At 42.4% G+C, this 14,047-nt stretch overlaps 1 protein-coding gene across 7 annotated transcripts in view; it reads left to right on the top strand.

Moving 5' to 3' along the window:
• The window catches only part of cep350 (centrosomal protein 350), a 209,842-nt gene that overhangs the window by 136,904 nt on the left and 58,891 nt on the right, over nt 1–14,047 (top strand). For all 7 annotated transcript variants that reach the window (XM_078561488.1, XM_078561484.1, XM_078561482.1 and 4 more), the window contains exons 23-26: nt 691–887; nt 2,939–3,126; nt 9,959–10,046; nt 13,419–13,565. In XM_078561488.1, coding sequence (XP_078417614.1) covers nt 691–887; nt 2,939–3,126; nt 9,959–10,046; nt 13,419–13,565 — 620 coding nt within the window. The remainder of the gene's footprint in view (nt 1–690; nt 888–2,938; nt 3,127–9,958; nt 10,047–13,418; nt 13,566–14,047) is intronic.

The raw sequence follows: 14,047 nt of genomic DNA, 5'->3' as shown, positions 1-14,047 counted from the left end.
TTTATCCTGATGCTAAATATTTCTCAGTATTTGCAATTGCAATTTGTAAGCTTTTTGTTTTTAACTCTTTACTCTTGATCATCAGAGGCAACATCAACCATGGTTTTAATCTTTTATTGGATTAATTGATTTTATTGACAAAGTAAAATAAGTTTTACAGATAGATGTATTCAACCTTTAAGTCAGAAGTGCAACTGAAAACTCAGTGGCCAGTTCTCTTGCTTGGGAGGTTCCTTCCCCATTGACATCCTTTGTGGTTGGCTTTGTGGACTGTCGTCAATTTAGAATGAATCCTCTGATGCTGTTCTTGCTGGCACAAAACAGCCTATCAATAACTTTCCCCTCTTACTTTCTTGTGACCCCAGAAACAGTACTTGGTGTCTATGTTGGCTTCCCATAGTCTCCAAGGCCATCTTATTCATGACCTTCCAGATAGTCTGAATAATACTTCTATAAGTTGGCCAATCTTCCAAGCATGTCCCCTTAAACAGTCAATGATTCAGTGTAACAGTTCTGTTGTTAAAGCAGTAATTTTAACCAAACTCAGCTCCCTGAGCAAGTAGTTAGTCCAAGGTTTCTATCCCATGCTTTTAACATTGCTAAAACTTGTACGGAGAGGACCAAAATCCTTCCTCGTACTCTGCCTGTTATTTTTCTTTGCCCATTGTAAACCATCTACTGTCTCTGCAGACTCTGCCTCCGTTGTCACCGAGTACTCCCTTAAGTTTGATGAGTCGATGACCGAAGACGAGATTGAAGAGAAATCCTTCCGTTCCCTTCTGCCATCAGAGAGCCACCGCCGCTTTAACATGGAGAGGAAACGCAGCCGGCAGGATGATTCAGACGAGGACATGGCTCGGGATCAGTCTGCCTCAACAGCTGTCAAAGTGAGTTCACGCATGTGGCTGGGTGGGGGACCTTGGTGGCAATCACTGGAATCTCAGTGCTTAGAGCTGGGGTGACATTTATCCACAATAACCTGGCTAAAAAGATTAAATCATGAGGACAGGTTATATAGACTAGGCTTGAATTCCATTGTACATAAAAGATTAAGGGGTGATCTGATTGAGGTGTTTAAGATAGTTAACTAATTTAATAGGGTAGATCGAAATCCTTTCCTCAGGTGGAGTCATCCAGACCAAGGGAGCTTTAACCTTAAAATTAGAGCATGGTTGTTCAGAGGAAATATGAGGAAGCACTTCTTTACACAAAGGGCAGTGGAAATATGGTCCCTCACCCTCTACAAAAAATAGGCTGTCGAGAATGGGGAGGGGGAGGTCAATTGAAAATGTCAAAACTGAGATTGATAGATTTTTGTTCCATAAGTATATTAAAGAACCCGGAACGAAAGGGAGTGAATGGAGCTAAGAAACAGATGAGCAATGGATGGCAGAGCACGCTCAAGAGGCTAAATGGCCTCCTCCTGGTCTTGTGTTTCTAATTTTTTTCACCAATAAGGCATGGTAGCAAGATTATGTGGAAAGCCCAGTAGTTGGAATAGGTGCATCAGACACTGTAGGGTGTGGTGTGTGAATTAAGGATGATGGGTAATTGGCAGGATGTGACTGGTGGTGTCCCACATGGATCTTTGTTGGAACCTTAGCTATTCACTGTGTTTAATAACCACTCGGATGATGGCATAGTAATCCACATATCCAAAAGTTGCTGATAGCACACAGATGGGCAGTGATCTCAGTAGTGTTGAATTAACGGGAGGTATTGATAGATTAAGTGAATGGAAAAACTGTGGCAAATGGATATCAATGTAGGCAAGTGTGAGGCTGGATCAAAATAGGATGAAACAGGGTATTTTCTAGATGGTAAAAAACTAAGAACAGTGGACTTGGCGATGGGGAGTTTTTGTATATAGATCATTAAAATATCATGAACAGTTTCAGAAAGTAATCAAAACGGTGAATGGGATGTGACCTTCATATCTAGGGCACTAGAATACAAGGGGATAGAAGTCATACTTTGACTATATGAAGCCCTACTTAGTACACATTTGGAGTTCTTTGTGCAGTTCTAGGAACCACACCATAGAAAGGATATACTAGCCTTACCAGAAATGCCACATAGATTTACCAGAGTGATACCTGGACTCCAAGGGTTAAATTAAGAGGAGAGATTGCGCAAGCGAGGGTTATATTCCCTGGAATTTAGATGGTTAAGGAATGATTTGAATACATTTTTCTAGCTGTTAAGGGAAACAGGTTGGAGAGAGAGCAACCATTTCTGCTGGCTGGGGAGTCTAGGACTAGTGGGCATAGTCTAAAACATGAGTCAGAACTCATTATATTATGAAACACTTTTGCACACAAAGGGTGGTCAAAGTTTGGAACTCTCTTCCACAAGCAGTGACTGATCTTAGATCAGTTGCAAATTTTACATTTGAAGTTGATAGATTTTTGTTAACCAAAGTTCTTAAGGGACATGGGGCAAAGGAGCAATAGGGCAATGGAGTTAGGTTGCAGATGAGCCACGATCTCATTGAATGGCAGAACAGGATCAAGGGGCTAAATGGCTTCCTGCTGTTCTTATGTCAATGAAACCACTCATCCCCACTCTCTCCAAAAGCAGCTTCTATCCAGTTGTCAGTTTTGTTTTTGGCTCTTCCCCAGAATCTGGCAGCAAATCAGTGGCTGAAACCCTGACCAAAGTAAGGTTGGTACCTTGGTCTATTTCACAGAAGATGAAATTATATAGAGCCTGACAGCACTCGCTAATCCTGATGAATAGTGGGACAATTTGGCAAGTTCACACATGATGTAGCATGTGTCAGGCATGTCTGAGGGCACTGGTAGCTACTTTAGTTGTTACTGTTGTCTAACCTTGGGTCCTGAGTTTTTCTGGGCTAAGGACAAGTTTTACTCAGGTCAATGGGAAGCAGCTCACTTCACTCGGTGTAACATTTGTCTTTCTGTCTTTCTCTCTTCAGCATGATTTGAGCATGCCTTTCTCTGGGGGACAGGACAGTTTCTCCAAATTCACCATGGAGATGGTGCGACAGTACATGAAAGAAGAGGAGATGCGTGCCCAGCACCAGGTGTCGCTCCTCAAGCTGCGAGAACGAGCCTTGAAGGAAAAGACCAAAGCAGAGCTGGCCTGGCTGGAGCACCAGAAGAAGTGAGTAGCTGTCTTAAGCAGCGATGTCAAACCTGATAACCTTTCAAAATTACAGTCTAGGGAATGTGTATTAATAACATTAATACTTCCCAGGGGATGGGGATGCCATTTCCATTTCTAGTTATGATGGGTCTGTGTAGTAATTATGGTTTTATTTAATGTGTAATGTACCTTTACCTTACAGAATAATGCTTGTTAAGGAAGATCACATGATCTGTAGTAACCAATAGGAGAGTAGCACGGGCTACCTCAGCAGTCAGTGTAGGGGTAGAGTTGGAGTTAAAAGTACACATGTAGTTGCTGCTGAGTATGTTGTAAATAAGCTTAATGTTTCCACCCAAGAAGTTAATAGCTTAATTCGGCCACCCTATAACAAACTGGCAATAAGGATAAAACAGGATTGAACAGAATAAATCAAGTTAAAAAGAAAGTGGCACTGTACCTTGCCCAGTGATTGTAAGTAGCCAGCTCTATTAGAATTGAAGAAGTTGTCCCCTCTCAAAGTGCCACAATTTGGGAGAATTGACCCTTTTGAGTCAGCCACAGATGATTGGCCTCAATACATAGAACACCTCACATTCTTTTTTCAAGCGAAGAAGATTACAGGGGAGAAGAGGTGAGCAATCCTCTTGAGTACTTGTAGGAGCAAAACCTGCAGCTTGATTCGAAGTTTGATGGCACCCAGTGCCCCAGATTCGAAGAATTTTGATGAGTTGGCGGACCTTGTGAAGGGTCACTTTCAACCAAAGCCCTCAGTCATGATGCAGAAGTGCAAGTTTAATTTGAAATAGAGCCCCAGGTGAGATAACTGCATGCTACCTGGCAAATTTGAAGCAGCTAACGAAACATTTTGAGTTTGTTATGACCCTGAATGACATACTCAGAGATTGTTTAGTGCGTGATGTGAAAGAGGACACTATTTAGGAAAGATTATTGTCCAAAGTGAATCTGGATTTCAAGACGGTGCTCGAGATAGCACTGGCCATGAAAAGTGCAGTAAGAGATTCAAGAACAATACAGGTTGCGCAAAATGGTGCTGTCCTCCACATCGGGCAGGAAACCTCAGCTGAAAGAGGCACGAGAAAGTGAGACTCTGCCGAGAAGCAGTGAACAGCCAAAGAATGAAGAAAAATAACTTAGCAGCGAAATCAGAGAATAATTTTGATAGAGGTGGAAACAATCAGTCTTTTTGTGATTGGCAGTTTAAAAACCTGAATGCTGCTATTGTCATAGAAATGGACATATGATGAGGCAATGCAAGGAAAGATTCAAGCAGGATTGTAAACAAAAGAAGCCCAATGAAATCTACAACGTAGAAGCAACAAATTCAGACATTTACTCGTTTAATCTGAAAATTGGAAAGACAGAACCAATATTTGTCACAGTGAAAGTAAATGACAAACCTGTTAGAATGGAAGCGGACAGGGGAGCTTCCACTACTGTAATTGGGGAACATACCTTCAGATATTTGAATAACGGTGAACATCAATTAGGTTTAGAAGAAGCAGCCGCCAAGCTAAAAACATATACGGGTGAAGACATTCAAGTAAAAAGCATAAGCAGAGTAACTGCCCATTATTGAAGCCATTCAGCAAAGCTATCAGTGTTAATATTGAGAGGCAGAGGACCAGGGTGAAATTGGCTAAGGGAAACCAACCTTGATTGGCCACTGGGATTCCAAAAGGAAGCTGTAAGTTTTCCTGTTTTGGAAAAGGAGTGTATAAGGCCTCAACAACCTGAAAAAATGAAGCTGCCTTAAGCCAAAACCTGGAAGAGCAGCAGAAGGAACTCAGATCCTGCTTGTTGACTGAGTTCGAGATGAGGTGAACAACCTTTGAAGGGAAAAAAAAAACTGTTGAAAGACCTTCACACACTGCAAGATTCCGTCAAGTCAAAGTTTGTACCTCTGGAAAAGTATGAAGAGAAGCAAAGAATTCAGCACCTCTGTGAACAAACTGAAGAATGAGTTGGCAGAGAAGACACAACAATGTACAATTTTTCAGGAGGCAGCAAACAAATACAAAAAAGAGATGGAGGAGCTGAAGAATCAGCTAAATGAAGCCAAAGGGGCTTTGGAAGCAAAGGTCGTAGAATTTTCCAAGAAGCAGACATAATGAAATTTTGGGAGACTCAGCCACTGAGCTCAGACAAGATGAACTTGCATCTGAGAGAAGTCTAGCCAACAGTGAAGTCAAAAAAAAAGCTGAGATTAAAGTCTGCGCTAGAAAGGAGAAGGCAGGTAGAAAGAAGATACAGGAGTACTAATAGGGCCGTAATTCTGGCAGCATACGAATACACTTCCACACATAGGCCTGGCAATCATATTGCAAATGCCGATGCCCTTGGCCGTTTGCCTTTACTAGAAAATGCTGAACACGTCCCAGTTGCACAGGAGCTTGTTTTACTGTTAACTTTCTGACATTCCTCACCGGTATGTGCTTGACAGATCAGAGACTGGACAAATTGGGACCCAGTACTATCTCTGGTACGAGAACAAGCGCTACTTGGTTGGTCACAGGAGCCCGTATCTGACGAAATGAAACCGTACTTCATCAAAAGTCATGAAATAACCAGCCAGGGTGGCATCTTATTGTGGGGAGCACGAGTGATAGTCCCTCCAAAGGGAAGGGAGCCACTTTTAATTGAGCAACACAGTGCTCATCCAGGAATTTCCCAAATGAAGACCATTGCATGCAGCTATCTATGGTGGCCTGGGATGGATGGCGAAATGGAGAGTTTAGTAAAGCACTGTGTGCAATGTCAGCAACTGCAAAATTTGCCATTGACAATTCAGTTACACCCATGGGAGTAGCCAGGTAGACCCTGGGTGGGATTGCACATTGACTACGTTGGACCTTTCCTGGGAACAACGTTTCTGCTCATAGTCGATGCCCATTCAAAATGGTTGGACGTATATGAGGTGAAGTTGCCAACATCGGCCACTACATTTGAGAAACTGTCAGAGTTTTGCCATTCATGGACTACCAGAAGTAGTCAATTCCAATAGCAGCACAGCATTTATGAGTGCTGAATTTCAATGGCTTATCAGCCTCAACGGTATTACTCATGTGAAAACTGCACTGTACCACCCTTCCTGAAACAGACTGGCCAAAAGGGCGGTTCAGATGTTCAAGGCAGGCATGAAGAAGCTAACTGGAGATTCCTTGGCAACCAAGCTAGCACACTTTCTTTTTCATTACAGGACTACCCCTCACACAACAATAGGTGTCACACCTGCGGGATTATTGTTGAAACACTGTCTCAGGATGAGATTGAGCTTAATAATGCCGAGTTTAGAGGGGAAGGTGGAAAGGAGTCAGGGAAGCCAGAAAACTAGACACGACTAGTATAGTTGTGAGAAGAAATTTGCTGTGGGACAGCCGGTATACGTGAAAAACTTCAGGGGAGGACCAAAGTGGTTACCGGGTGAAATAAGCGCGGTGACTGGACCTCTATCTTAGGATGTGGAGGTGGAAGGCTGGATCATCCATAAACATATGGACCATTTAAGGAAGAGAGAGACAAATCTTTAAGATATGGTTCCACCAGAGATCATGACTGGGTCAGCGTTTCCTGTTGAGGATACTCAACCCAGGACTGACATGTCTGATGCTCCTCTAAGAGTTGAGGATACAGAACTGCAAGTGCCCACAGAAGCAACTCCGGAAAAGGAGGTTCCTGACAAAGAATCTGAATTTGGGGAGCTGCGACGTTCCACATGTACCAGGAAACCACCTGAAAGACTGGACTTGTAAATTCCTTACCCAGGGTAAATATTATGTTGTCTTGAAAAATATGTGCTTGTAAATATAATATGTATAGCCGAGTTAAAGGGGGAGGAATGTAATAATTATGGTTTTATTTAGTGTGTAATGTATCTTTAAGAATAATACTTGTTAAGAAAGATCACGTGATCTGTAGTAACCAATAGGAGAGTAGTGTGGGCTAGCTTAGCAGTCAGTGTAGAGATAGAGTTGGAGTTGAAAGCACGCGGGAGTTGCTGCTGAGTATATTGTAAATAAACTTAATGTTTCTACCCAAGAAGTGTTTGCAGATCAACTCTCTCATTAATAGCACAACTCAGCCACCCTACAACAGCCTGCTATATAGATTGCAGATAATCGCACCATATTTCCCCTTATCACTGTCATGGATTAATCTTAGAATGAAGGTAATATTGATCAATGATCTACAATCATTTTTTTTCCAAATTCATTCTTGGGATTTGGACATCTCTAGCCAGGCTGATATTTATTGCCCATCCCTTGCTCTTGAAATGGTGATGGTGGGCCTTCTTGAAGCGCTGAAGTCTGTGTGGTGAAGGTAATTCCACAAGTGCTGCTAGACTTAGGTTTCAAGGACTTTGTAGCAGATTGATGCAACAGTTTGCTAACCCACATCAGAAGATTTTTTTAATTCTTTCACGGGATGTAGGCTGCTCTGGCAAGGCAAGCATTTGTTGCCCATCCCCAATTGCCCTTTAGAAGGTGGTGGTGAGCTGCTTTCTTGAACCGCTGCAGTCCATCTTGTGCAGATACACCCACAGTGCTGTTAGGAAAGGACTCCCAGGAATTTGATCCCACAACAGTGAAGGAACGGTGGTATATTTCCAAGTAAGGACGATGTGTGGCTTGGAGGGGAACTTGCAGGTGGTGGTGTTCCCATATGCCTGCTGCCCTTGTCCTTCTAGGTGGTAGAGGTTGCGGTTTGGAAGGTGCTGTTGAAGGACCCTTTGGTGAGTTCCTTCAGTGCATCTTGTAGATGGTACACTCTGCTGCCACTGTGCATTGGTGGTGGAGGGAGTGAACGTTTGTGAATGGGGTGCTAATCAAGCAGGCTGCTTTGCCCTGGATGTTGTCCAGCTTCTTGAGTGTTGTCGGAGTTGCACTCATCCAGGCAAGTGGGGAGTATTCCATCACACTCCTGACTCGTGCCTTGTAGATGGTGGACAGGCTTTGGAGTGTCAGGCAGTGAGTTACTCACTGCAGAATTCCCCGCCTCTGACCTACACTTGTAGCCACAATATTTATATGGCTAGTCCAGTTCAGTTTCTGGCCAATGGCAACCCCCAGGATGTTGATAGTTGGGGATTCAGCAATGGTAATGCCTTTGAATGTCATGGGTAGAAGGTTAGATTCTGTCTTGTTGGAGATTGTCATTGCTTGGCAGTTGTGTGATGTTAATGTTAAAAGTAAACCATGCTGGCATGAGATTGTAATCACATACAGGCTAGAGTGGGTACGGATCACAGGTTTACTTCTCCAAAGAGCATTAGCGAACCAGTTGGGTTTTTACGACAGCTTGGCATCTTCATGGTCGCTTTTACTGATACCAACTTTTTATTTTCAGATTTTCTTTAAACAAAACTCAAATTCTCAAATTGTCATGGTGTGATTTGAAATCACTTTCTGTGGATTATTTATCCTGACCCCTGGATCACCTAACCAGTCCATTATTTAATTGCACGCAGCATAATTTGATGAAACTTGTATTTACTGAAATCCTTCTGAATATTGGGCTAACATTCCAGGATTTTCAAAGATTGAATAATGGTTGCTGATGCTCCTTTTGGACCCAAACATGTATATGAGCTGTGCTTTGCTCCCTCCAGTGTTGATGCACCAGTTTAAACTGCACCCAAAAGATGTGGATGACTGGAGGGAGGTGAGGTGTCAGCAAATCCAGGATGGGAATAGAAATCTGTTTCCAGAGATCACTATCCTCCTTGACTGATTTCCTTTGTTGCCACATATGTGAAAGCCTCCGTGTTTCATGAGAAAGCAATCTAACCTGCTAGCACAATGTAAGTACTGTGCACACTACCTGAATACTGACCCCAAGGGATTCCTATCCTGTTCCTTGTGGTGAGAATGGTTCAGGCCAAGGCTGATCCCTGTTCAACTTTCATAGATATAATATTGCACTTGCGATATTAATCACTCTTGTATTTAAACTAGACTGAAAACCTGCTCGCTTTACAAGAGCTGCAGCCTACCTATGCATTTGTACTTATACATTTAGCGCCCATTGGTAACCTGTTCTTAAATATCCTCTGTCCCATCTGCATTCATTAAACAAAACACAGCCTGAGAGACACTTGGTACTTGGAGAGAGAGCTCCTTCAACCCTGAGCCAGTATGCATACAGTAAAACTTACAGTTAACATGGTGTAAGAATGAGTGAAAGTAGACCTTAGTGAACATTAGCGAACCAGCTGGGTTTCTGTGTCAACTGGCAATGGTTTCATGGTCACCATCAGACTTTTAATTTCCAGATTTCACTGTCTGCTGTGGTGGGATTTGAACCTGGGTCCAGAGAGCATTACCCTGGGTCTCTGGAATACTAGTACAGTGACAATACCACTATACCATCACCTCCCTGCAATTTGTGATTTGAAAACTGGAATTCCAGTCCTGCAGTCATAGGCTGGTATATACCAGTTGTTCATTTAGATAGAAAGCATATCTTTTTCCAAATATCCCCTCTATTTGCTATTAAAGAAAGGGGGATCACCTTGACAAAAAAAGTGCTCTGAGATTGCTTCCTCTTTCAACTTTCAATTATTCAAGAATAAGCAGCCTCTCGTGGAGATAGTCTTTCTCTGAGTTCAGTATGGCAAGTGTAGAAGGGCATTGAAGTTGGAACATTTCAAAGAGATTATGCTACTTCACAGAACCTTAAACCCTGATCATCCTGCTTCTGGTTTAGTTTCAAATTCAGCAGTGGTGAAAACTGCAAAAATATACATTATTCGTGAGCTGATTTACACAGTCTGAGTGGAACTTAGAGCATCATTGCACCATGTGACTCTGCCATATTCTCTCTTAACCAGACGCCTGAGAGACAAAGGAGAAGATGACAAGATGCCACCCATCCGTAAACGACAGCGTGGGTTGCTTCTCAGGCTGCAGCAGGAGCAGGTAATACCCATTGAACACCAAAAAGAGATACCCATTAACCTTAATTGAGCACACTTACCCAAGGTTCTGATTTGGTTGTAGACCTCTGTGTTGTGCAAAATCTCCAGTTTTCCCTTGATATGCCAACAATAAATATTGGTGTATATCTTATCCTGGGGATATAGTATTTCAGCACTTCTACAATTCATGGTGTACTTGAACACAGTTTTCTATATTGCACAGTGTACCTGAACGCCATTTTCTATATTGCACGGTATACCTGAACGCCATTTTCTATATTGCATGGTATACCTGAACACCATTTTCTACATTACATGGTGTAGCTGAACACAGTTTCCCCACTTGGAGACATTTTGCTATGATTGCCTTTAAGAACACATGCGTGCATTAGTGATAATACAGGGAGTGGTTATTTACAAAGTTATGAGAAAGAATGCTTGTACATGAGCCCAGAATACATTTTATGCAACTTATTGTACTTTGAAATTGTTGTTCCTCCTTTCCTCCCATGCGAGAGAATTACCTGTGTGCCATTTGTTGCAATGGATGTGCTGTTACACACGTAAAATAACAGATGCCAGCTGATGCTGGTTGCCCTGTGCCCTTTATTTGCCTTTAATTTAGTATGTTATGGGCAGGGATGCAGCTTTGGAGAGCCAGCTTCCTGTATTCACACTAATTGGCTCCTTTGCCCATCAAGCAGACCTGGTTAACCAGTTTAAACTTTTGTAGCTCACAGCTGCTGTCTTCCTGAATTGGAATGAAAACAAAACCAGGGCTTATTTCCTAAATGACATTTTCCCCCCATTTTAGCTCAAAACTACTCTTAACTGAATCTTGCTCAAACTATTTATCTTTTTGTTTCTAATTTTTTTGGACGTTCACTTTGAAACACACCTTTCCACGGGGCACCTCTGTTTGACCAACATTTAAGTCTCTATGTCTGTCTGTCTCCCTCTTTCTTTCTTGCACTTTGTTTCTCTCCCTCTCTTCCTTTTTCTTGCTCTTTCTTTCTTTGTTTCTTGTTACGACCTGTAACGACGAGGTCCCCCAATTTGTTAATTTCCCGATTGGGACCCCAATTTTGTTATGCTCCCAGGTGAGGAGGAATGAACTGGCTCCCCTTCTTTATTCAACCCCGTCGGTTGGTCGCAACAAGGTTAATTTGAAAGGGATCCCTTCGCCGCCCCCCCGCCTGCCCATGGATACCTATTCTCAGTCCAAAATTATTTACTCTTTAGAAGGAGCCAACTTAACCAGGCTTTCTTGAGTCAAAGAAAGAGTAAGCTTATTAGTTACTGAAACCCCCAAAAATAATAAAAATGCAACACAAATACACACAAACCAGAAATGAGAAGTTAAGAGTCCAAATAAAAGTTATAAAAATACATATCAGTCTTTGGCTTGTCCATGTGGCATTGATGGCGGTACGTTGCAGCCGATAAGTTGGGTGATTCCGGTAGGGCTGACTTTGGCAGTTTCGCAGTTGGTTTGGAGACATTTGGTTCTGCAGGGTAGCTGAAGAGGCTGTCCTATTTCCTTTTTGATTGTGGCTTCTGCTGAGCCATGCCTCCAGCAGCAGAGAGAGACTTTGCCTGCAACTGCAGGGGTGACTACTTGGCCTCCTTGTGATGTCACTCGCAGCACGCGCTGCACTGCTCTGCAGCTAGCTTTTTAACCAATTTTTTCCCTATGTATTCCAGAAGAGGAAATAGTTGTCTTGCATTCATATCAGAACTATTTACACACCCACATCAACAGGTGGTGGATTTTTGGTTGACTGCTGAGAAGTATAAATCAGTCTTTTGTCTCTGCAAGTACAGGAGATTAAAGTTCAGTCTTTTGCATATTTCCTATCTTCCTTTCAAGTGTCTCTACTTGAAAAAGGCCAAGATGCCTTTACAAGCGCAACATTCCATGTTCTCTCAGGACAGGTCTGCCAGTATAACCCACATAGGAATTTTCCAGAAAGTGGTCACTTTACATTATCAGCCATCTTTGCCCAGTGTCCTTGCTTGTATTTCTTTAAATCACACAAGCCTTCCTTAACAAGTTCAGTAAGCCTGGAAGTAAATCGTAGTGGCAATCTTTCTCTCTCTTTCGTGCTCTCTTCCTCACACTCTCTCTCCCTTTTTCTTTCTCTTTGTGTCTCTCTCTCTCTCTTTGTGTGTGTGTGTCTCTCTCTCTCCCTGTCTCTCTCTGTATGTGTGTCTCTCTCTCTTTTTCACGCCCGCCCTCTCTGGCTGCAGCCTTGCCAATAACACTCTGGCATTGAGTTGTTCTGTGAATATGTCCCAGTGTACCTTTCTTGAAGTCTGTTACCTGTGCTGCACATCAACCGTTATAATTCCTGATTTATTTTTTGCTAATCTTGCCAACGTAACTCCCAAACTAAAATGCTTCAAGTGTACTAGTTAAAACATTGCCCAATCTTTGTTCTGTATTTCTTTGTCCTGAAGCTATTTCCACATGTTTCCCTTTGTCCTGTCACATTCATAAATTGCTGGTTTGACCTCTACCATCCCACAGACTTTGTTCCCTCAATCTGAAGTTGCTAATTTTTGCTGGCACATGGTTGGCACAGGTGATGCCGATCCATAGGTAGCTTCTCGCAGGCTGCAAATGTTACCTTGTTATTTGCCTGTGGAGTCCATCACAGACTAGATTCTATTCCGAATATAAGTCATTAACTCTGATTCTCTCTCCACAGATACTGCTAGACCAGCTCAGTTTTCCAGCTTTTTGTGTTTTTATTTTTGATCTCCAGCATCTGCAGTATTTTGCTTTTATATTAGGCTGGTTTCTGTGTTCACTCGGCACACTTCCTAATTTTCCAGGGGGAGCTCCTTGACAATCCTCAGGTGTGGAAATCCTGGCTGTTTGTCCTGCTCCTTCCCCGCCCCCTAAGCACGAGTGTGCCGAGGACCATTTTCAGATTTCAGCCACCTAGATAAGGTGGGTTAACTCACTATTGACCAGGAAACAAACCTGGGATCTGTGAAATAAAAGTAGAAACTAGAAATACTCAAAGTTAGGCAGTATCTGTGGAAAGAGAAAAAGAGTTAATGTTTCATGTTGATAATTTTTCATCTGAGATCTACTGATCCATTTTGATTAGTGCTACACACAAATCTTATCAAATAAATGACATTTTCAGAATAAGCAAATGTAAAAGGTGCACAATTCCACCTTTATATTTAGTGAAACAATGTGTTGGACTGTGTAACTCGTAAGACCCTTGGCTGTGGCGTTCTGCACCCTAACCTCATTTTTGTCCCTGGTCAAATGACAGCAAGCCATTGTTGACAGTCTGCACCTCCTTCGCTCCAATTTGTTTCTCATTCTCTGATGTGACCCCCACTTTTGCCTCAGGCTGAAATCAAACGTCTCCAAGAAGCCAACAGGGCTGCTCGCAAGGAGAGGCAGCTGATCCTGAAACAGCAGGAGGAGATCCAGCGCATGCGCCAGACCACCATCAAAATTCAAGAGAAACTCAAATCGGCTGGAGAGAGCAAGCTGGTCAGTAACCCACCTTATACACCATGTGCAAAAGAAGTTCATATGATGAAAATAAGAAAATGATCATAATTCGTATGTCAGGAATTACTTACTCGTGAGTATTATTGGGGGCGATCATGTACAATACGAGCTTGCTATTCAGCAAGCCTGTATTCTACAGTGTAAATGAAAATTTTGACCTCTTACAGGGAAAGCTATAGGAACATATAATATGAAAATACAAGTCTGTTGATGAGGAATGTCAACTTCAGCCTCTCGGTAATTTTATGAAGGTGATGACATGTTTACATGTAATCTTCTGAGGGGTCAAATCTCTGTGGACTTACAACTGCATACATAGACATAAACATTGGTGTCCTAGAAAGTATTTTGACTTTGCTGTCACCTTACTCTCCTTTGTTTGTGTTCATGTATATCGAGTGTTATTTGGCATTCTGTAGAACCAACAGAACAGAAATAGACCATTCAGCCCAACCTGTCTG

This window comes from Cetorhinus maximus, chromosome 17 (genome assembly GCF_964194155.1).
Source record: "Cetorhinus maximus chromosome 17, sCetMax3.hap1.1, whole genome shotgun sequence".
Taxonomy (NCBI): Eukaryota; Metazoa; Chordata; class Chondrichthyes; order Lamniformes; family Cetorhinidae; genus Cetorhinus; species Cetorhinus maximus.
This window is presented reverse-complemented; position numbering and strand designations above follow the sequence as displayed.